Source organism: Takifugu flavidus, chromosome 6, assembly GCF_003711565.1.
Source record: "Takifugu flavidus isolate HTHZ2018 chromosome 6, ASM371156v2, whole genome shotgun sequence".
Taxonomy (NCBI): domain Eukaryota; kingdom Metazoa; phylum Chordata; class Actinopteri; order Tetraodontiformes; family Tetraodontidae; genus Takifugu; species Takifugu flavidus.
The window spans coordinates 1,507,497-1,528,612 of NC_079525.1; the positions used below are offsets into that span (position 1 = coordinate 1,507,497).

Below are 21,116 nucleotides of genomic sequence, written 5' to 3' on the forward strand. Positions count from 1 at the left end.
TGTACGGACCGACTGGACACAAACCAGCCGGCTTGCCTGATAAACCTGACAGACTTGCTCTCGCTGATCAGGAGCTGGACAAGTTACCCATTGTGTTTGTGCTCCCTCCAAGACCAGAGGAGGGAAGGCACACCCCCCCCACCGCCACCCCCCTCCAGCGGATCCTGTCTCTACTGTTAAAAGGAGGCAAACTTGCAGCGTGATGGAATGCCACTGAGCGGAGAGCTGCGCACACGCGTCGGCAGCTTTCTCTCCACACCTCTGCAACAGACCCCCCCCCCCATCCGTGATTCCCCCTCGAAGTCAAACTGTGGGACGATTAACCAAACTGTCAACAGCTTAATAGTGGAGGAATAAGAGACTGACAGTAGAGCTGTGTGTAGAAAGAAAGACCTTTGTGTGGAGATGCTTTCTAGCTTACAGTCCCTATCGTCCTATTTTCTTGTATTTTATTCAAAACTTTAAAACTGTAACTGAAAATCATACGCGTAAAATTCTTTATGTCTTTGAAATGAGCCCGGCAGCTCCAGTGAAACCGCAGGTAGCTTTCAGGTGACTTCTGCCAAGGACTCGCACTCTCGTTCACATGAATTTTCTATCTCACTTCCTTCCTTCTGCCTTTCTTCTTGTCCTCATGTCTCCCAAGCACACAGTGGAAGCCCCCAAATACCCCAGCAGCTGCCGTCCTCTCCGGCAGCCTGCATGGAGGAGGGACCAGCCTGCTGGTTTTAGAGCGTTAAATTATCCATTAGATGTTATCAAGTTGTAGCACGACGATGCCATTCTGCTAGGAGCCATCAATCTTTCATGAGTCCCAGGCACGGCGTGCACTGGGATGCACAAGCAGAACCTCCCTCTACCTCTCCGAGCATGCCGCCCCGCCTCATCCAGCTCACCGGATTGCACGCAAACTTGGACATGTACACAGAGCGGAGTGGACATCGGCGCACAGTCAACAAATACACATGCTGACATAAATGCGGCCAGGTACACGCTCTTGCACTCAAGCTCCGCAGAAACAAGCTTGTTTAGTGAACACCCAGTTCTACATTCCTCGCCTTGTGCCTTTCATCACCTTCTAGGTCACCCCGCTCCCCCGGCCAAGAGAAAACTAACATTTTGGGGCCGACCATCAAAATTAACATTGCCTAAAATGTGGCTCCCACCTCCACTCCGCAAAGCCACCCATCCACCCACTCCCCCCACCCCATTGACGCGCCCTGGCAAGCACGCGGGGCAGACATGTTCAGAATGTGCTCCAGTAATGGGCTAATCAAAAATGCAAAACAATTGGCAATTACCGTATGGGGCCTTAATGGTCATTAGAATTTACAACAAGGTAATGAACTGAGAGTCAGCTCAGCCCATGCATATTCATAAAGCAATCAGGCCTTTGAAGATTAAAGAAGCGCTTCAAATTTAAATGAGGCTGCCAGCATGTTATCAGTGAGATACAGCCTGCGAAAGTAAAGGGTGGCTGAGACAGGAGTGTGCATTCACGAGTGTGGGTTCACGCACGTGTGTCTGTGAGTAATGAAAGTTGGGGGTCAGTTTGGTGCGGGGGGGTGGGGAGGGGGCACGGGGGCAGGCGGGTGGCAATGGAGCAGAGGTGTGAGTATGTGTGCGCGCGCGTGCATCCGTGCATAAATGATGCTGCTGTGCTCGTTCGTTGCCCGTGTGCTTTTTTTACTCCAACTGCACCGTATAGCCTAAAGTGATTCTAATGAGCGAATTAATACGCTCTTAAAAATGAATGAGGGCCCCCCCAACTTCTGATCATGGCTTAAAAGATGTGGGATTTGAATCTGAGATCAAATGTACTGCAAACTCAAACTATTAGGAGGAACTGAGCTTTCGAACGCAAAGCTCTCCGAGGAATAAGGAACCTATTAGTCTGTACGGTATTTAAAAAGAAATAATCGACAGCAAAACTCTTTACGTGTAAATGTGGCATTTTGTAGAGACACAAATAGTAAACTGATGTTTCGCACGGCAGACAGAGAGGCCTTCCACGTCCTGTCCCTCCCTGTTTGAGATAACACTGGCTAGACGCTGCTGTTGATGACCACCCGTCCACTCGCCAAGAGGCGCAAGCAGACATTATAAAAAGCTCAGGGCTGGGACCTGCAGGGGTGCAGATAGCAGGAGAAGGCTGATAGCGCTCACGATCACTGGGTCCAGACAACATAACCTTCCCGTTGCTGTGGCTCACCCATGGCCTCTGAGTTATCACCGCGTGTGTGAGAAAGACAAAGCGATGGCCTTACAGTGCTACAGAGCGGCACACTATAGTCACAATAGGAGAGGTTGAGCTGACACGGCGATAACCCAGGTATCCCAGATCAGCATTAATCAGCTGTCAATAAAAGATTAAGAAAGTTTTCTTTCTTGTTTTCATTTTTAAAACCGTCCTGCTTCCTTAATTACCATTTGTATCTTTTTTTTTGCTCTCGTCTGCTACTTCCTCAGCTACAGCTGTATCAAAGGCACTTTTCTTCCCTTTTTCTGTTCTGTCTAAAAATAAAGTCATTAACCTGCAGGTGGTGAAGCCGGCGGCTGGCGTGACAGGCCCTGACGCTGTCAGATGACCCCTGACCCTGTGATGTGAGTGCCTGCCACGCTATTGACAGGACAGAGGCGGAACACACTCATTTCTGAGCATACTTTTTTATCCTGTTTGACGTGGCGGTGGACAAACAAGGTTGTTTCTGTCGTACAGCGACAGTGGGTAGAGGCAAAAGGATAAAACAGTGTTGGGTGAGTGTGTGTGTGTGTGTGTGGGGGGGGGCTGTGCACTTAAAATCTATAAAGGAGGATATGACAAATATCGTTGGGATCATAAAACAGGTGTGTCTGTGTACATTTGTGGGTGGGTTAGTGACTTGATGCATGTGTGTGTGTATGTGTGTGTGTGTGTGTGGGGGGGGGGGGGGGGGGGGCGTTTGCATACTTGAACTAGCCTCCACCTGAATGGCCTGAGGCTGTGGTACCAGGGTTGTTAGAAGACAAACAGAGACACAGGAAGCTCAAGCCAGGAGCCCGGAGGACACACACACACACACACACACGCACACACACACACACTCACTGTACCTACCCTTGAGTACACACATTCACTCCAGCTGCCAGTCAAACACATACCGGCTAACTCACCATGTCTTGTTTCGTGAACTCACAAAATATTGCTTTAAAACACAGATACACCTCTCCTACCTCCCTCTTACACACCCACCCACCCACACACACACACACACACACACACATTCAGGGTCGGGCCCATCCTTTGGGCCTAGTGCTTTATGCCAAGTCTTGCCTGGTGTGGTCAACACAGGGGTGTCCTCAATCAAAGCTTGCCAAGTCAAAGACCCTTTCATGTTCAGCCTGCACGCCCGGAGTCGTCAAAGCTTTAAACAGCCCAGTGCACATACATTCTCTGCCTCTCTCTCTCGCTCACACATACACACACACACACACGGTAAGCTATAAACAGTGGTCAAAGCCACAGTCACACACAAAACACATGCACATACTGTATATGCACATTCATTAGTTCAACACCACATCCACACTTGAGATATAAACATCCACTAGACTTGAATGCAGCCGCAGCCAATAACGCTCAAGCCAACAACAAAGGCTGACGCATGTCCACCGGCGACATATATTTGTTGTTGTGGAGTTTGGCTGCAACAGACCAAAGTGTCCTTTATGAAAAATTCATTCTAAAAAAGCTCCCGCTTCACCTTCATTAAAACGACGTGGAGCCCTCGTCCAAAAATAGGAGTGATTATTTTTTTTTGGGTGCCCAGAGCAACTGTAGGATCAAATTAGAGTCAGTTTTTACAGACAATGGAGTCCTTACTGTGAAAGTATTAGCTGGCGTCCGATAATTACAATAGCATGTGTCCGTGCCTTTTCACTAACAATTAAAGTGATCGCAGAAACAAAGGCGTCCACCACATGTGCACTTGCAGAGCGAGCCATATGCACGTGGGGGCACAGGAAAAAGATATCACTACTAAGAACGGAGCCTCCCATCCAACCACCACACACACTTCAAGAACTGCCCGGCCCCCCTCCCCCCACCAGTTCAGATACCCGGAGTGTATACATGTGTGCTCATGAGAGGGGGGGAAGGCTGGTGGTTTGGAAAAAAAGGTGGCAAAGTGCCAATTCGGAGCCTACTAAATACCTTTGTCTCCACAACACGCAGGGACAAACATTACAGGCAAGCTGCTGCAAGATGCAGCGAGCCGTTGGGGGAAAGCGGCTCAGTCGTTACAATGTTTTCCTCCTCGTAAAAGACAAAAAAAGATGGAAGGTGTATTTCCATGATTAACTCGGTATTGATTCACGGGTCCTGAGCCAGCGCACGGGAGGGTGGTTTATTTGAGAAGCTACGACGGCCTCATTAACGCGCACGGCTACATGGGCGGGAACGCGCGCAGTGCTAATGCTTGAATCAATAAATACAGGATACGATAAGGTGGCGAAGCTAACATACGAATGTGGGCACACGCTCAAACTCTGGTGAGGAACGCTGTATTAATGCCCGTAAAGGTAGACGGTGAGGTGCGCATAAAGAAATGTGCACGCTGCTCCCGGCGACGGCGACATCGGCTCTGTGAGTTAATTAATGTGCGTTAACAAAAACAAATCGATACTCTTGTGATTACGTTCTGTAACGATAACGCGGTGTGAGAAGCCATCATCTGGTCTTTCTTTCCGGGGCATTCATAATCCTCCGATGTTTCTGTGCATATCTTAAAATGTTTATCATGCAAATGATGCTACGCAGACTCCCTCCTCCTCTTCCCTCTTGTAATGGCCCTGCAGCTTCAGACGGCAGACCCCAGCCCCAGCTGCAGCGCTGCACCCCCAGCCTGCCTCAGCTGTCCCAACGACAGCGACCGAGCGGTCTCAGAGCCCACCCCGATCCCCTCCCCCCTCAACATCAGAAGCCTTAATCATTCAGGATGTCAGGAACTTTTAGTCTCGTGGCCCCTTCCCTTTAAAGTCGCTGTGGAATCACTTATTTTGAATTACAGGGTTCGCAGACGTTTGAGCGCACCAGGTGAAGGACCATTTTCACAACGTGACAATGTAAAGCGCACAGCCGCGGCCAGTTGTGCCACATGTGCACCGTTTAGGGACCGTCTGCACTGAGGTCGCGTCTCAGTAGCGGCCTCAAGCTGAGCTGGCCGAGAGAACACGGCAGCTAGCATATGGGCTGTGGGGTGGCGCGCTGGCATCGCCGGTCCGCATTCATCAATCTCCAACACTGAAAACAGATGTGTTCCTGTGTGTGTGTGCGTGTGTGTCTGTGAGTCCTCTGCGCTGGCTGCCACTTCTTTGTTTCGCCCAAAATCTGTTCAGAATCTGTAACTGCGCCATCAGGTGAGGCGTCGCCGCCGCAGCGCCACACGGAGAAGAGGGAGGAAAGCTCGACGGTTTATATAAGACAAGATGATAAATAAAGCTCCACTTACAGTGACCTTATGATATCATGTGAACTCCGCTGCATGATGGTCTAAATGAGCAGAGAAAAGCATGTTCGAACAGCTGACAGAGCCCAGAGGCATGTTGTGTGTGTCCGAGAGTGTGTGTGTGTGTGTGTGTGTGTGTGTGCTCATACATAAGCAGGGCAGATGTTTAACAAACTGGACACTAATGAACAGTGGCCGTTCTGTGCGGCAGCGGGCGAACAGCAGATAACAGTGGTCCCTTTACAATACCATCTGCAGCGCCGACTCCACGAGCGCATTTACGGGTATTGACGATCGCGCCGTGTCTATTTACACCGAAGTGGCATTAAACGGTACCGCAACTGCCAGGACAATCGGCCCGATCTGAGGCTGAAAAAGAATCCACATTCAAACGGGCTGATCGAAATCAGGCCTCTGTTCTGTAAATCTGGTCATAAGGGACCCACGCTTGTTGCGCTGCAACTCATGTTTTTACCGCAGCCTCGTTTAGCCCCGGGTGGACAAACAGCAAACCAGAAGCCTTAAGAAGTCCTTAATTACTCAAATCAAGGAAAACACTGACAATTAGTGGCTGCAGAGATCCTCAAATAAACGCATCTTCCTTGACAGTCTGTCATAATTACATTCTTCTCTATCTCTTTTAATTTTAGCATCAGAGCAAAACTCTGCAGGCGCATATTTGAGGGAAGGAGAGATATGGCGGTGTAATAAACCAGGGAGGGATGCAGATACATCTCTCAGCCCCACATTAGAGCCAGTGTCAGGGCCACAAGATCTGAGCACATCTGCGATGCAGGGACCGGCTAATTCAACTCTCTCTCTCTTGTCCCGTCATGAAGAGCTCCCTTGTCTGCCACAGCGTGTCTTTTTCACTATCTCCAAATGTTTCCTTTCCTGACAATCATTTTCGGGATGGCTGGCCTTCATGTGGGTTGGGGCTCCGGCTGAGGGAGATTTGCAGCTCCTAAAAGCTTCTTTCACATGTTACGCAGCTCGGACGGATTCCGACGGCTACGCCGAGCGAGCTGCACAAGGAGTGACCGCTGCGCGCGCTCGCGCTATTAAATCACACTTTCCTTTTACTGTCTGGACTCGCACGCTGCTCACGTGCGGCCTCCATTCGACTCGTTTTACCTGAGATATTTTCCTGCTTGGGGATTATTCCTTGCAACGGTGCAGATAAACAATCCTCGTCCTGCGGCGACACCTGAACAGCCACCTCCACAGGGTGATACGGCCTCTGCGGGTGGTGGTGGTGGCTCCGTGAGTGCGAGGATGATGTGGAGAGGGGGGAGGCGAGCGGGGAGGAAGGGGGCCGGTCCAGCGGTTTGTCTGCACAGAGGCTCCCGTGGCACTGCCTCCGTTTGTGTTCGATGAACAGCAGGATGTCAGCGAGGGGGAAGCGAGAGTGGCACTGCCCACAGGTCAGCAGGTCTGGGTCCCCTTTCAGGGGCTCACCCTGAGCCACTCCCAGCCTGGGGGAGTCCTGAGAGTCATCTTCGGGTAGAACACCTGACAGCGGTTCAGCTGGATGGAGACAAGGCAGACCATTAAAAGATGTCGCTCAGCTATCACAATGTCTGCAGCAATAAGGTCAGGATATAAAATGTGCTCGGCAATATTTTTAGAAGAGGAAACAGGAGCGATTGGGAACAGAAGCTACTTCGATGAGGAGTGACACATTCAGCTTGCAGGCAGCAGCTAAACGATTAAGTTTGGCTTGACCCTCTTTATTGTGCTGCCAATCTCGCTTTTTTAATGAACCTAACACCTCTGAGAATCAAAAAATAGATTCTAATTTGAGTTCAAGATGATTGGACCCCATTTCGTTGAAAGTGCTGGGATCTTGTGAACCAAGGTTAGACGTGGAGGGGTTGGATGTGGAGTAGGTCCCTGAAGTACCAACAGGGGAGGGGAGGGAAAAGAGAGGAGGGAGAGAGAACCTTTTAACAGAAGTAATCTAGACGCATGGTAAACGACATTGGGCGCTCCGACTGGCATGTTGAGATAAGATGTGATGAATTCTTGCTGCCGGTTCAACCTTTAATTCCGTGTCGGGTCAGACGAGAAGGCGACGGGGGAGTACGCCGAGATAGACCCTGTTACCTGTATGTTCAGCTGCATTAAAGATGAGCGAATCTGCCCCTTATTTTGCTGAAGCTTATCTTCACCGGCTTAAGCCGTGGAATATAGAGAAAAGTGTGCGAGGAGGAAAGCGCCCCCCCCCCCCCCTTTCCAAACCCATATAATTTCATTCTGATGCTACGCAGAAGTGATGTGAATAACTCTGAAAAGCCTGAATAGAATCTTTCTTATTTTTCCATGCGGCCTCCTGGGCCAGAACTTAAACCAGTTTAGGTCAACGCCTCCCACTGGAGCTACAGGAGTTAACCTGTATCAGACCTTCTCGGTGCTTTTTTTGGGGGCGTTGTGCCTGGATCAATGATTAGAATCTATTTATATCCCAGTATATTTAACTAAATTAACCAAACTACATCTCTGGCTGTCCTGTGGGTGTGAGAAAACTCACATACTTACATACACGCAACAAAGCCTGTTTAAGATGATTGTAAACGGGTGGGCTGTTGAAATATATCATATGAATTTTTTCAAAGAATTAGGAGAAAGAGAGAGTGCATGGACTACCCAGAAGGGAAATTAAAAGACCAAGAGTATCAATGTGACTTATATTTACAAAACCTACGAAATAAAACCGAAAAAGCACCTTTTGCTGATGACGTAGCCTACACAACGTCTCATTTCGTCCTCTGCGTGTCTGGTCAAGCAGAAAGGGCTTCAAGCGGATCAAGTTCAAGTTCAGAAGAGGCCCACAGGACCACAATCGTATTGCGCCCCCCTCTGACAATCATTAGACGAATGATGGCTACATATTGCGAGATCATAATTGCTTCCGACCAAAAGGGCACCGCAGGCAGACCTCAGGAAAACTCAGCCTCTCCCTCGTTCTAAAGTTTTAAAATAAAAAAACAACAGTCTTCACGTTTGAAGACCGAGAGTGGAAGAATCAACTCGTTTCTGCTCCTATCTGAGGGACGCCCGCGGATAACAGCCGTGTATGAGTGTCTTCACAGAGAGGAACACCGTGTCAAACGCTCCGTCTGTGCGCAGTCATTTCATCACACACGCGCGTAAAACGACTTTTCCTGCTGCGCTCTCCAACAGTTGTAAACCAGCAAGGGGAGTTTCCACTCGATGTATCAATGCCCGGCAATTCCACCAGCTACCCGGTAAAGTGCGCGCTGTTTGCGCGCATATGTTGCATTCTGCCACACAACCCGCGTTCCTTCGGGGTTAACGCACACGAGGTCTCCGCGAGCGTGCGAGCGCCACTTCCCCGTCTCCAAAACAGCCCCAAACATCTGTAAACACATGGCCTCGCTTAAAGAAATGGTAGGTGTGACGCGGGGAGGATATTTCCACACCTGGAGAGGCGGCGCGGCGGCGGCGCGGTTCGGCTGCCGTCATGTAGCCAAAGGTCTCCGGCTATAAAGCCCGTGCATGCCCTTTAATGGCGAGAGAAACCTCGGAGTCTGCGTTATACAACGCCTGAACAAACGCGAGGTGAACGTCTCTGTCAGGCTGTTGGGGGGGAAAGAACTTTCAGCAGAGGGAAAACAGAACTTAACTCGATTTAAAACAACGTGGAGCCCCGAGCATGTTCCGTATTCGCTCGGGACTGGAGTCCGTGCGCAGCCGGACCCTGCCCGTTCCAGAGAGAAGTTCTTTTACACGGCATGGAACAAGAGTTTCCCCCCTCCTTCAATCTATGAAGACCCCCCATTTAAGTCAAAAACACTTACGCGAAAACTCCCGTTTGCTCAAGTGCTGGGGTTTGCCTTGCTTGCGGCGAGACATGTCGGTTTTGTGGCGGCTCTTCAGCTGAGTTCACATTGGGAAATCCGTTCCTACAAGGTAGATTCCAAATGAAGCGTCTTCATTGATGTGTCAGACATCCAAAGAGAGGAGCAAAACCAAGCGGAATGAAGTGTGGCTCATGCAGACAGTGAGGAGGAGCGCGCTGCGGACTGTGCGGACCTCTTCATGACTTTTTCGCCAAAAGAGTGTGATGGGGGGGCAACGACGGAGCCCCCTGAGCTGCAAGTTCAAGTGCGGACGTGACGTTCCTGCGAACTTGAACGTCAGGAGACGGACGGACTGAGACATACACGACATGGGCAGGGCGACGCTGGCCAGTGGGAGGGGGGACGAGCCATAATAAAGACCAATGGACACTCATTATGGACTACCTATGGAAAGAGGTTGGAGAGGGACGGGGGGGACCCTGAAGACACCAATGGACGGAGGGCATCGGGGCGGGCTTAGGAGAGAGAGGGAGAGGGAGAGAGAGACGTAAGTCATCCATGGGAGCGGAGGAGCGCGTCTTTCAGCGCTGATGTGCTCCTGCTCGATTCATATTCATTAGAGACTAGTTTCAATCTGATTTAAATATTCAGTGGTTATGTGGATTTGTGGAGAGGAATATGGAAAATCCTTTTGGATTATCTAGATTTTTTATGTTTTATAGTCTCTGTTCGCCTGTGTTTTTGTTTGGATGTACTTATTTGATATGGGTAAGAAAAATAAAAGCAAGTGCAAACTTATGGGAGCTTAATGAGCTTTCTAAAAGAGGGTGCAGCAACGTAGGCCTAATGATGAACTCGCACGGCCTGAAGCTGATGTCAAAGATACGTTCATGTTAACATCAACGTAATAGAATAAAATAAAAATAGTCGGTCGGTGTGACCGACTAAATAAAAAGATTGAGCCTGAATTTAGAACCGGTTATATATATTTAAAGGATTTGCGTTCAGATTTGCGTTTTGTTCGTGACTATTCCAAAGTCTTAGAACATTTGCGCAGTTGTGAACACAAAAAAAGTCCAGCATAAGGCTTGATTATTTTTTTTAGTATTCTTTATATGGTCCAAAGTTATATCTATTTCGCCTCTATATAACCGGAAGATCAACAATTTCTCCAAAAGAACGTGGAAAAATTAAACAAATACACGGAAAATCTGTTAAGAAACAAAGGAAGTTAAAAGCCAAATAATATTTTTGTTTTCTACTATGTTTCGTTATTATGTAAATAATTGCTGGCTAATAGATGCCTTATTTATCGAAAGCGTGAATATTAATAATTTAGTCAACGTCATTAAAAACTGTGCTTTAGTTCTTATATCGTAGCACTTTGGCGCCCTCTAGTGTCTCCGCACAGGTTGACACCAGGTGTTTATTAATGTGTTGACACTGTTGTGCTCTGAATTGTGAATGTCAATCTTACTAAACAGTGTCTCAATAGAAGAATATTAGCTGCCACAGAACCAGTCTTTAAGCAGGAGTGTGATTATAAAATAAAATGCAATCTTTAATTTCAACTTTACAGCTTAATTATATATCAACTAAAGATCTAAAACATAAAGCAGCTTTGTGTTGTTTCCTCCCTGTATTGTGTCCATCTCCCACTGACCGTGAAAATGGTACCATCGCTGATTCCGTATTACCCCTCACGGTTTAGTTATTGGATTACATAACCTCCTCTTCCCTGTGCGCACGCACGGAGCGCCGCCACGAGGCCAAGGTGGAGCGGTGCAGCAGGAGCTGGGCTGGGCGGCAGGCTCCGAGGGGCAGCACTGCTCGTAATCTTCTACATATCGGATGCAGATTTTCCATAGGGCACCTGGTGAGTGACATTCGTGTTCCTCCGCTGTTTTCAGGCGTGTGACCAACGCGGCGTCTTGTCTGTCTGTGCACGCGGATTGGAGACGGAGAAGAGAGCATCGCTGCGCTTGAGCGACTGCGTTCAGGATGTCGTCCATAACGTGAGAGCTTCGGCTGTACATTAGCTGATGCTCTCCATCCTGGTTAACGTGTAAAAAAAATACGCCTGCATTTGCTTCCGTTTGAACAGAAGAGTAGATAAACGTGAATATCCTGAATGATCAGTGCGCATCTGATGACAGGTCCGATAATAGCCACACCGTAGCTATACGTTTTATTATGCCTTTAAACCTATGATCAGATCATCTTACATACGACATTTGATTATGTTAGAGAAATGTTTCCCTAAAGCAGCTGTCAATATTAAATGGCTTCATGATGAACGCAGTTAGGTTGAGATTTGGCCTAACTGGGCTAATAACCCTGCTGAGCCATTGGACCATTTCAACCCTTTGGTGATCTCAGTGATGCGCTGGGATGATGTGCTGTCATGTGAAGCAGGCAGAGATCTGGGACTGGATGGAGCCGTGTGTGGTCAAGCGTCCCAGAAAGGAAAATGTGGGCCAGAGTAATGCCAGGCCACTGAAAGGGTTAACCTGTCCATTCTTTCAGAGAAAGAGAGAGGGAGAACGAGAGGAGTGGTGGGGGGTTGTCAGGTCCCATTGGGATGTACTGATGCATAAACAAAGCCATGAGTCCCAGATATACCTCCAGTGTGTGTAATTAGGCTGTATCCCACTAATCCAAGCGTGGCTCTGTCAGTGTGAGTCAGCAGGGCCCGTGATGCTCCCGCACAGGCACGATCGCCTGATTGTCTCGCTCAAAAGAGCCGTTGTGCTGATGGCGATTCTCCCAACAACACGGGAATCATATGAGAACCTCCAGAAAAGATCCCAGCCTCCTGCCTCGGTCATCAATCTGTATCGGTCTCTTTGCACCTTCCAGCTAAATTATATAAAAGCATTTCTGTGTGCTTGAGCTTTGTAATTTAGTTTTCATCAATGATCCAGCAGATCTGTGATGGGCTAATTATAAACTGACAAACATTCCGTAAAACAGTCTATTACGGACTTGAAACTCAGGTTTTCTTTGGTTTGCTGCTCTTCCGAGGCAGATGTGAGCATCCTGCAGTGATTCCTAAAATAGCCACAGTGTATACAACACATGCACAGATGAACAGCTTCAGGCTCTCTTTATGCCTGTCAGGACGCCAGAAGGACTTAATTAGACCCCTGGATAGATGAATACTATGAGCTAACAGTGGTCCTGTCCTCAGCAGGATGTGGTAAAGGCCAAAGGTGAAGGCAGCCATGAGTCTTACTTCTTGGTTCCTGGTGAGCGGCGGGGGGACACGCCATCGCCTGCCCAGGGAGATGATCTTTGTCGGGAGGGACGACTGCGAGCTCATGCTGCAGGTACGGTCGCTGCTCCAGATGCTAGCCGTGGGCCGTCGCTCATCCGGAGGCTGGATTACACTGATTGACTGGACTGTGTGTGTTTTAGTCTCGCAGCGTGGACAAACAGCACGCCGTCATCAACTACGAGCCCGATACAGACGAGCACAAGGTCAAAGACCTGGGCAGCTTAAATGGGGTGAGTGTGGAGATTTGAGATGTTTACTCCCTGCTCGGATGCACAAACCTCCGACACGTCTCGGCAGATGTGCATCCAGCTGCCGTTGCTGTTTATCTTTACTTTGCTGGTGTCTGCAGACGTTTGTGAACGACGTCAGGATTCAGGAACAAAGCTACGTCACCCTGAAAATAGAGGACAAACTGAGGTTTGGATATGATATCCTTTGACCGTCCACCTGGGTCCACCTGTGAGGGCGCTAGCTCAGCTCATGTGCAGCCACTTTGTAACTTCATCTGCTCTCCAAACGCTGTGAACCTCCCGTGGGCTGAAGCCGCTTGCATTATAGACGAGGCTGAGGCTTCTCGGTTAACCTCCCCCTCAGTGTCATCTACCTTAACCCGTCTCACATCCCAACCTGTTCACGGTGGTTCGGGGAGAGCTGCATATTCCCGAGGAAGCGCTCAAGGTAAATTGCAACGTGGCGATGAGCAGGAGGCTTTTTTCTTTCATTTCAAAGATTCAAGAGGGTCTCTGAACTCTCGTTGTCAGCATGAGAAGTTGAGCAGCCAGCTTCAGCTGAGTCAGAAGAAACCCCCCGCGGCCGAGTCATCTAAACCTGAAGTAAAGCCCCCGGAGGCAGCAGCAGCATGTGAGGGGGCCACCGCCAAACCCCCCGAGGACAAGACGACAGGTGAGGTTACTGTAAGCAGGTTTACACGCACACCTTGATGGTGCTAGTTGATGAAACAAATCAGGCGTCCTGCATTCAAAGACTGTGATTTTATTGATCTTTTTGCCCGTCTAGGGGACATAGCAGTATTACACAGAGGCACGCCCCTGTACGGCCAACCTGCCTGGTGGGGAGACGAAGACGCTGATCAATCTGGGAGGCCTGAGGAAAACAGGTCGGATCGGAAGAGGGAAAAGGTGGAAACAGGTATTTTCTCCTCAGCGTTGTAGTTGAGTTGTTTTAAATGTTTGTCCTCAATACATTTATGTCCAAATCCACAAATTAGGAGAGTTTTACATGATTCCTTTCCTCAGACAACAAAAAAGGTGCGGAAGTACCTAAACCTGCCAATCAGGAGCCCAGCTACTTTGAGATCCCAACCAAAGATACTGTGTCGGCAGCTAAAGTGAGCGGGGAGGCCCTCTCACGTGCACAGGAGACCGGTGCATCTTCTGCTGCCGAACCCTCCCATGGCCACGCCTCCTTCACCATCGAGTTTGACTCTGGGGCGACAGGTAAAGTGACTGTCAAAGACCGAGTGACAAAGGTGGGTCCCGAGGCCAAACCACGCCCTAAGAGGGCAGTGGGAGAGGAGCTGAGTCCACTCCAGACGGCCATGGTGGCCGCAGAGGTCAAGGTTGCTGACTGGCTCGCCCAGAACGAGCTCCCGCTGACTCTGAAAGACATCGTTGCAGAAGATGAAGGAGAAAGCGTAAAGAGCGATGTTCCTGTACACCTCAGGAGTCTCAAAGGTGCGTGAGCGCGGCATGTCTCCACGCAGGTCCTCCTTCGTAACCCCCTTTTACTAGATTCCGATTTTCTTTTCAACCATCCCAGACAGTAAGCACGAGGACGGAACCCAGAGCGACTCGGAGAACGCACTCGGAGAGGAGCAGAGGGCAGCAGCCATAGAGGAACGCTCCTGGGGGCTGTGGGGAGGCGCGGGGAAGATCAGAGAGGGGCGAGCCAACGTGCCAGAGGGGCTCTTTGCGGAGGAGGAGAGTCCTGCGCGTCGACGCAAGTCCCCCAATCCCAAAGTTCCGAGTGGACTCGTGGAGAGGCGGCACGGCTCAGCGCTGCACCAGCAGGCTGGCCGTGATGAGCGCTACCACCCCCGCCGGGACGATTACAGCGACAGAGGAACGTACACCGTAGAGCTGGACAATGGTGAAGGTGACGAGGAGGAACCCCAGAAACGGATTGATAAGGTGGAGAGGGAGACTTTGAATTCATGTCATTGACGTTTCTGTTGATTGAATTGGCTTCGGATCGTAAATCGCCCATTCCCATATGGGTGTGTATGCACATTGAATGTTGCAGGTGTTTGGAGTGGATGAGCAAGAGCCTCTGTGTGTGTCCAGGTTGGCCGGTGCTGACCAAAGACAGAGGATCACCCCCCAGTGGTCTGGGACAGGGGACGGAGGAAAACACGGACACTTAGAGAGAGAGGTCCAAGCTCCCAACACTTCAGAAGCCGTCCACCGGCGGCGGCTGTTTCAGAGGCCTCATTGATTCATGGCATTTATTGTGTCTCCTGGTTCAGGTTCTACCCGAGGAGCTGGTGGTGGGAGGTCCTCGATGGGTGTCCCAGTGGGCGACTCTGGCAGCGAGTCACATTAGGACCGACCCTGAGGGATCAGGAGGGGAGAGTCACATCATGGTCGCAGAGGACCGAGGTGCACACACAGTTTTCAGCTATTTTTGCATTGTGCCGAGTATCGCGAGAGAATTATTCCAAATAAAAGTCATTAAACTGTTAAAATGTTCCCGTTTAGATGTGACATATTAATCTCGTCTTCCAGCTGAAATAAACGAATCCAGCCATTCAGCTTCTTTTGCCTCATCCGGCCACACGGAGCGCAAGAGGAGGATCCTGCCGCAGCTTCCCGGAGAGGAGCTCGTCTTGGGAAGGAGGACCTCGGGCTCAGGTCTACGAGTGGATCTCGGAGAGAAGCAAGACACAGAGCTGCAGGAGAAGGAAAACCTGCAGGAGAAGGCGGAAAGGGGAAAGAACCGTACTGCCCATGGCACCGGAGGCGCCGGCAGCCATGGCAGCAGCCCCAGTCGCTCCTCGCCAGCCAAGTCACAGGACAGCGGCAGGTCGGGAAAGTCAGGAGCGGCGGCCAAGCTACCCCTTCGTCCGCTGACCAGTGGGGAAAAAAGAAAGGAAGAGGTGCAGAGAAGGAAAAAGGAGGAGGAAAAATCCAGGGAAAATAGCGGGAAACCATTGTTGAGACAGGAAAGCTTCACCGTAGAGAAGCCAAGTTCCAACGTTCCCATTGAGCTGATTCCTCGGATCGATGGGCTGACCCGCAGCACAGTTCAGGGGCGGGAGCACGCCGTCGACACCGCCACCCTCAAGAAAGACTCCGAAGCTGTGGCCGCTTTCCTTGAAACAACGGTATCAGACCAAGGTGATCCTCCGAGTCAGTCCATTGAAGGTTCCGTATCACCAGAGTCAGACGTGGACACCACCAGCACGGTCAGTCAGGCGGACGGAGCGCGGAAAGTCATCCAGAAGCGCCGCACGCTTGCGGGGCAGCAGAAGGAGAAGACGGTTTTGTGCTCAGCCAACAAAGGACCCGCCGGCGCCCGAGACTCCCAGGACAGGAGAGCAAAGAGCAGAACGCCCGGTCCGTCACAGTCCAGCCAGCCCTGGACCTCCTTAGACCTGACAGATGATGACATCAACTCAAACTCGCTCCTCTCGGACTCCCAGATGACGTCGACACGGGTCTGTAAGAGCTCCCAGAGCAGAGCCCAGACCGGGAGCACGGCGGGCGCCGCCGCCAAGACGAGTCGGGCCAAAATCCCTCCGGCTGCAGCTTCTTCTGTCGGCACTAAGACATCGAACGTCCCCAAACCAAGGCCCACACGGACGTCTCTGCTCAGACGAGCCCGTCTCGGAGATTCATCGGACACAGAACCCGCCGACCTGGACCGGATGTCGGTCGCCTCTGAGGCCTCTACCACAAGTTCCACGTCCAGGACGGGGATGGCGAAGAGGGGAATATCTAGAATAGAAGCGCTGGCACAGCCGAGGAGGCCGAGAGTGGGTTCTCCATCGGCCCAGAGCGACTCGGAGGCCACTGTGACCAGAACAAGAGGGTTCGGAGCTCGGGGCGCTGCCGGTGAATACGCCTTCAAACAGGGATTAAGAACATCTAACGTCCCTGCAGCGTCTGGACCCAGAGCCAGGGCCAACAGCGCCTCCAAGCTGCCCGACAAGAGCAAAGGCACTTCTGCCCACGTCACACAAGCATGTAAGAACATCATTGTGTGCGTTCTTTCTTGATTTGTTAAGCATCAATGTCAAATATTGCACATCACATCCATCATCTGATCCGCTTCTCCGCCAGCCGTCTCTCGGTGGCGTCGCGTTCCCGTGGAATACGCTTCCACCTCGGAGGACGAGTACGGCTCCAACCGTCACAAATCCAAACAGGGCCAGACACGACCCTTCTCTTCCACCCGCGTGGCCCAGCTAAGTGGTCCCGCTCCAGCCTCTCCTAGTCCCCCAGGTCTGGCTCCTGTGAAGCAGCAGTCCAGGGAACATGAGGAGTACATGAGAGACTGGACGGCACACAGCGAAGAAATAGCCAGGTTCTAGTTTCTGAGAGCTGCAGCCGTAGCATATTTACATACCATGTAAACTTCCATATTAACTTTGTGTGCTCATGTTTGCTAATCAGGATTAGTCAAGACCTGGCCAAAGACCTCGCCATGCTCGCCAGAGAAATTCACGATGTGGCAGGGGAAATTGACTCAGTGAGTCCTGCAGCCACCGATCCAGGAATTATGGTAACACTTGAAAAATACATTCTCTCTCTTCTATGTATGCATTTGCATGTTGAAGTACCAAAAACATTCTACTCTATTATATCTCTCTGTTCGTAGGAAAATGTGTTTGATGATGGCTTGGAATTAAGTGGACCACCAGAGCACAGCGGCATTTTGGGGAAAAATGGGCAATCTGTAGAATTACGCCCAAGGGGCTCCACCGCTGGTGGGAAGAGCACCCGCTCCATCCGACGACAGACGTGGAACAGAGAAGAGGCAAGTTTAAATTTAAATTTAAAGAAATCTATTCTATGCTCCAACGTGCTGCGCAGAGATTAATTAGTGTCGATTTTAAACGTGACCCACCCAAGACTCCACATTCCCCCACATTGGTTTTGATGGGATCTAGTCACCCCATGCACCGGTCTTCCACCAGGGGGCGCTCTCTACCTTTTGCATATATTCATTCTACAACGAGAAATTTGTAAGAGGACCCAAAGCCAATAGCAACCAATTTACACGAAGGCTGATCAGATGAAATCAACTTTTTCATTCTTTACCAACAGCTCACTAAATCAAGTCATGATGTTTCTCTTTATCAGGCCGTGATGGACAGTTTACTTCTGGTATCTGTGTTTCAACTCGCAACGAGGATACGTCAATATGTCGAGAAAACCGCCTGCAAAATCAGGTGAGTGCATTGAGAAACACGGACTTGGTTTACAGCACACACGCTCCCGTCGATGGAGAGGGCAAAAGCAGGAAAGAATCATCAAAGTAAGGAACATAAAGATTCCTGCCAGCCTTTCAGATCAAAACTGGGACAATCGGCACAATCTGAGTGGCACATCACAAAGATTTGCACAGCCGGCGGCACGTCTTTCTCATTAGCGCACAGATGTTGGCTAGAAACGCCCAGCTTTATTGCTATAATTTACAGTCCAGTGTTGGAGTCAATCATTTTAACTGTCAGCTAACCTGTCAAGATGTATGCTAAAATGTTTTCATGGGCTTTACATTGGTCTATTTTCGCTTCCAGGATCCTTTTCAAGGATAAAGAGAGAAAGTGGGAAGAGATTGAGAGCAAACTGCAGTCAGAACATGACTCCTTAGTACTGAAGAGCTCCAACAAGGTGATGATCCTTCATTACATTCTTGCTAAAAGCTTCCAAACAGACCAGACGGCAACATTTGTAAAATATGCAGAGCCAGGCTCAAGGGTTTTTTTCCAATTTGGTCTAAATTAAAATGTCTGTTTTGTTCAACTATTGATGTTCTCCTCATTATAATGCTGATCAGCAGTATAGCCTCAGTGGGTCTTTTGCTGTGTATTACAAAATGTAACAGACAAATCATCCATAATGAGGATGGAGGACGGCAGAGGCAGTAAACTCCATTCCTTACATCATTTCTTCTTAAATATTTTCCTTTGATTTCTGGCCTCTACAGGAGCTCTCCAGCATTATTCAAGACTTAAAAAGGGTGGAGCAACAACTGCTTGGTATTAATTTGGTTCTTTTTTAATTCTATGTGCATGTTTTTGAGGTTTTTACAGTATTCTGAGCATTTTCCTTTCGTTTGCTAACAGTAATCGACATGATGGTGGACCCAGATGGCACGTTGGATGCACTGTCAAATCTGGGCCTGACCAGTCCTCTGACTGACCCAAACCTCAACCCAGGACCTCCGCATGGGCTACCAGTGTTGCAGCCTGGACCTGGAACCTCTCCATCTGGTCCACTCCCTCCCTCCAGACCTGTGGTGCTGGCTACAAACCCAGGTGGACCTTCAGATCAGACAGAAGGGGCCAAATGAGCTCCAGGCAGCTCAGAAACCTGCTCCTGACACTAAAAGAGAAAAAGGCAGAACACGTCTGTTAAGTTCCTCGTACGCCAAAAGTCATGGAAGCAGATAGTATCTTCAGTTTTAGACCAAGAGGGAGTCACACTGTATCTGTCCCTGCTACCTAAATCTATAGAACCCAAAAAAATCAAAAAGAACGCAGTCAGCAAAGATATACAGCCGTCCATCTGTGCTTGTGTGCAGCTTCTTCTCAGCGTCCACAAAGAGATGACAGATCAAACATTTAGGGTCGGAGTCAGTCTGTTCTGTCAGACTGAAGTGTGTGTGTGTGTTCTAACTCGACCTCCAACGCCCCTCAGCAGCTGGAGCATGTGCATGTAGTTCCGCGGATACGCTGACGATGGCTCTGACACGATGTGTCTGTCACGTTTACTCCAAATTCTTTATCCTTGAACAGTCAGAAGCTCATCAATACGACTAAACTGATGATAACTAAGGAACCCGAAGAAGGTGGGACAGTGTCAAGACCTGATCCAGTCACAGTGTTCTACTACACTTACATGATAAAAAGAATTATTATTAACAGAAACGTATGTTTGCTATGCCGGACGCACTCCCCAGAGAGCTGTGTCAGTAATGATTTTCCATCAGTAAAGCCATGTTGGTTACTTCCATGGAAAAGAACTGTAACAGTCCAGGCCAGTGTAAATGTTCCAGTCTAAAATTCCCTTTTTTTCCCCGCTCTTGGACCATCATCCAACACCGGTGCAGCAGAGTATCTCCATGTGCGTTTAAAAGACGATTAAATTAGCTCCCCGGAAGAGTTTAAGCAGCTATGCTTTGTCACAAGTGCCCCTGGATATGAGTCAGGACAGTTGGAGACGATCACGGTGAAGAGAGGTTGTTGCCGGTGTGTTCCTTTATGATGTCCCCCATCCCCCCACCTCCAAGTAGCTTTCTTAATAACAGTGTTGTGTTTGAACCAGCATAGACAGCGGCGACCTCCACGCCCTGCATCATATAACAGTATCGAAGATGCAGTGACGCGACGTCTTTGCCTCGTACCGAAGTTTACACATGAATGTATCCTGATCAGAACTGTGGAGAAGAATTCAGCCGAAACCACTTTAATAAAGATTCATACGGCGCTTGCAGTCTGTCCTGAGTTCAGTCTCAGCCTTTCTCAAGCTTTTTCTTTTTTTGGTTTGTGTTTTTTTTCGGGGGGGGGGGGTGTTTTGTACAAATTTGCTTTGTAATATTGTTCAGTTAGATGTCAACCTTGGAATACTCGTGTTTGTCTCATTTACAATAAAATGCATGTTATTCATGGACTCTTTTTTATTAGGACTCTTTTCTCTGATTTTATTGGTCTGGTGTTCTACTCCATGTCACACATTAGATGATTCCAACAAAAGCCTCCGAATGGGTGTAAACATTAGAATTAGCACTGAATTTGTCTTCTAAATATCGCAATGTCGCTGCATCACGCACACAATGCTCATCATGTATATTCTTGAAGCACATTTCTGTTATCAGTTAGATGACAGTGAAGCTGATTCCCTATTCCACTGTTAAAATTGTCTCTGATTAAGGGCTTCGGGGAGGGAAAACAACAGGAAGAGGAAAAACGACGTGTCAGCAGTTTGCCCACGGACACGATCGTGTTCCTGAAAAGTCGAAACTGGTGTTTACAGGCTGCTTCCTGACGTCGACTGTTCACCTCTTCAGGCTGCCTGCGAGCAGCTCTCACCACCAAATACATGTGCTCATTCAATCATTACCCAGGTCTGATGTCTTAGCCAGCTCAACTTCCTTTTCATGCATCCTTCCATTCCTGGAATTGCAATCACATTTTCTCCAACATTAGCTAATAGGTCATTTGGATCAGTGAGTTTCTCAGGTTGAACAGCTCAGCAGAATCATCTCCTAGCAAGAACCCACCCGAATAAGAAGTAAGCAGGGTACAAACAGAAAACTCCTACATCACTGCAGCAATAATGATGC

At 49.3% G+C, this 21,116-nt stretch overlaps 2 protein-coding genes across 3 annotated transcripts in view; one reads left to right on the forward strand and one right to left on the reverse strand.

The window, feature by feature from the left end:
* The window catches only part of LOC130526996 (B-cell lymphoma/leukemia 11A-like), a 30,138-nt gene extending 20,481 nt beyond the window's left edge, over positions 1 to 9,657 (reverse strand). The window contains exons 1-2 of the mRNA XM_057035008.1: positions 9,308 to 9,657; positions 6,621 to 7,013 (exon numbers count right to left, since the gene is read on the reverse strand). Coding sequence (XP_056890988.1) covers positions 6,621 to 7,013; positions 9,308 to 9,362 — 448 coding nt within the window. The 5' untranslated portion in view covers positions 9,363 to 9,657. The remainder of the gene's footprint in view (positions 1 to 6,620; positions 7,014 to 9,307) is intronic.
* A 59-nt stretch (positions 9,658 to 9,716) lies between these two features.
* Positions 9,717 to 20,443, forward strand: cep170ab (centrosomal protein 170Ab). Of its 2 annotated transcripts, XM_057035005.1 has the most exons (20): positions 9,717 to 9,857; positions 11,022 to 11,186; positions 12,501 to 12,639; positions 12,728 to 12,817; positions 12,937 to 13,015; positions 13,207 to 13,265; positions 13,349 to 13,490; positions 13,605 to 13,736; positions 13,844 to 14,281; positions 14,367 to 14,737; positions 14,850 to 14,978; positions 15,073 to 15,205; positions 15,332 to 16,792; positions 16,889 to 17,132; positions 17,222 to 17,330; positions 17,427 to 17,585; positions 17,912 to 18,000; positions 18,349 to 18,442; positions 18,759 to 18,810; positions 18,898 to 20,443. In XM_057035005.1, the coding sequence occupies exons 3-20, from the start codon at positions 12,535 to 12,537 to the stop codon at positions 19,122 to 19,124; spliced, it is 4,113 nt and encodes a 1,370-aa protein (XP_056890985.1). In that variant the 5' UTR covers positions 9,717 to 9,857; positions 11,022 to 11,186; positions 12,501 to 12,534; the 3' UTR covers positions 19,125 to 20,443. The 2 variants fall into 2 exon arrangements, with proteins under 2 accessions (XP_056890985.1, XP_056890986.1); XM_057035006.1 differs by lacking the exon at positions 9,717 to 9,857 and having other exon boundaries at positions 10,600 to 11,186; positions 12,504 to 12,639.
* The last annotated feature ends 673 nt before the right edge of the window (positions 20,444 to 21,116 follow it).

Coding starts and splice junctions, on each gene's coding strand:
- cep170ab (XM_057035005.1), top strand. CDS start 12,535: ATGAGTCTTACTTCTTGGTTCCTGGTGAGCGGCGGGGGGACACGCCAT. Junction 13,266..13,348: donor TTCCCGAGGAAGCGCTCAAG/GTAAATTGCAAC, acceptor TCTCGTTGTCAG/CATGAGAAGTTGAGCAGCCA. Junction 13,491..13,604: donor CCCCGAGGACAAGACGACAG/GTGAGGTTACTG, acceptor TTGCCCGTCTAG/GGGACATAGCAGTATTACAC.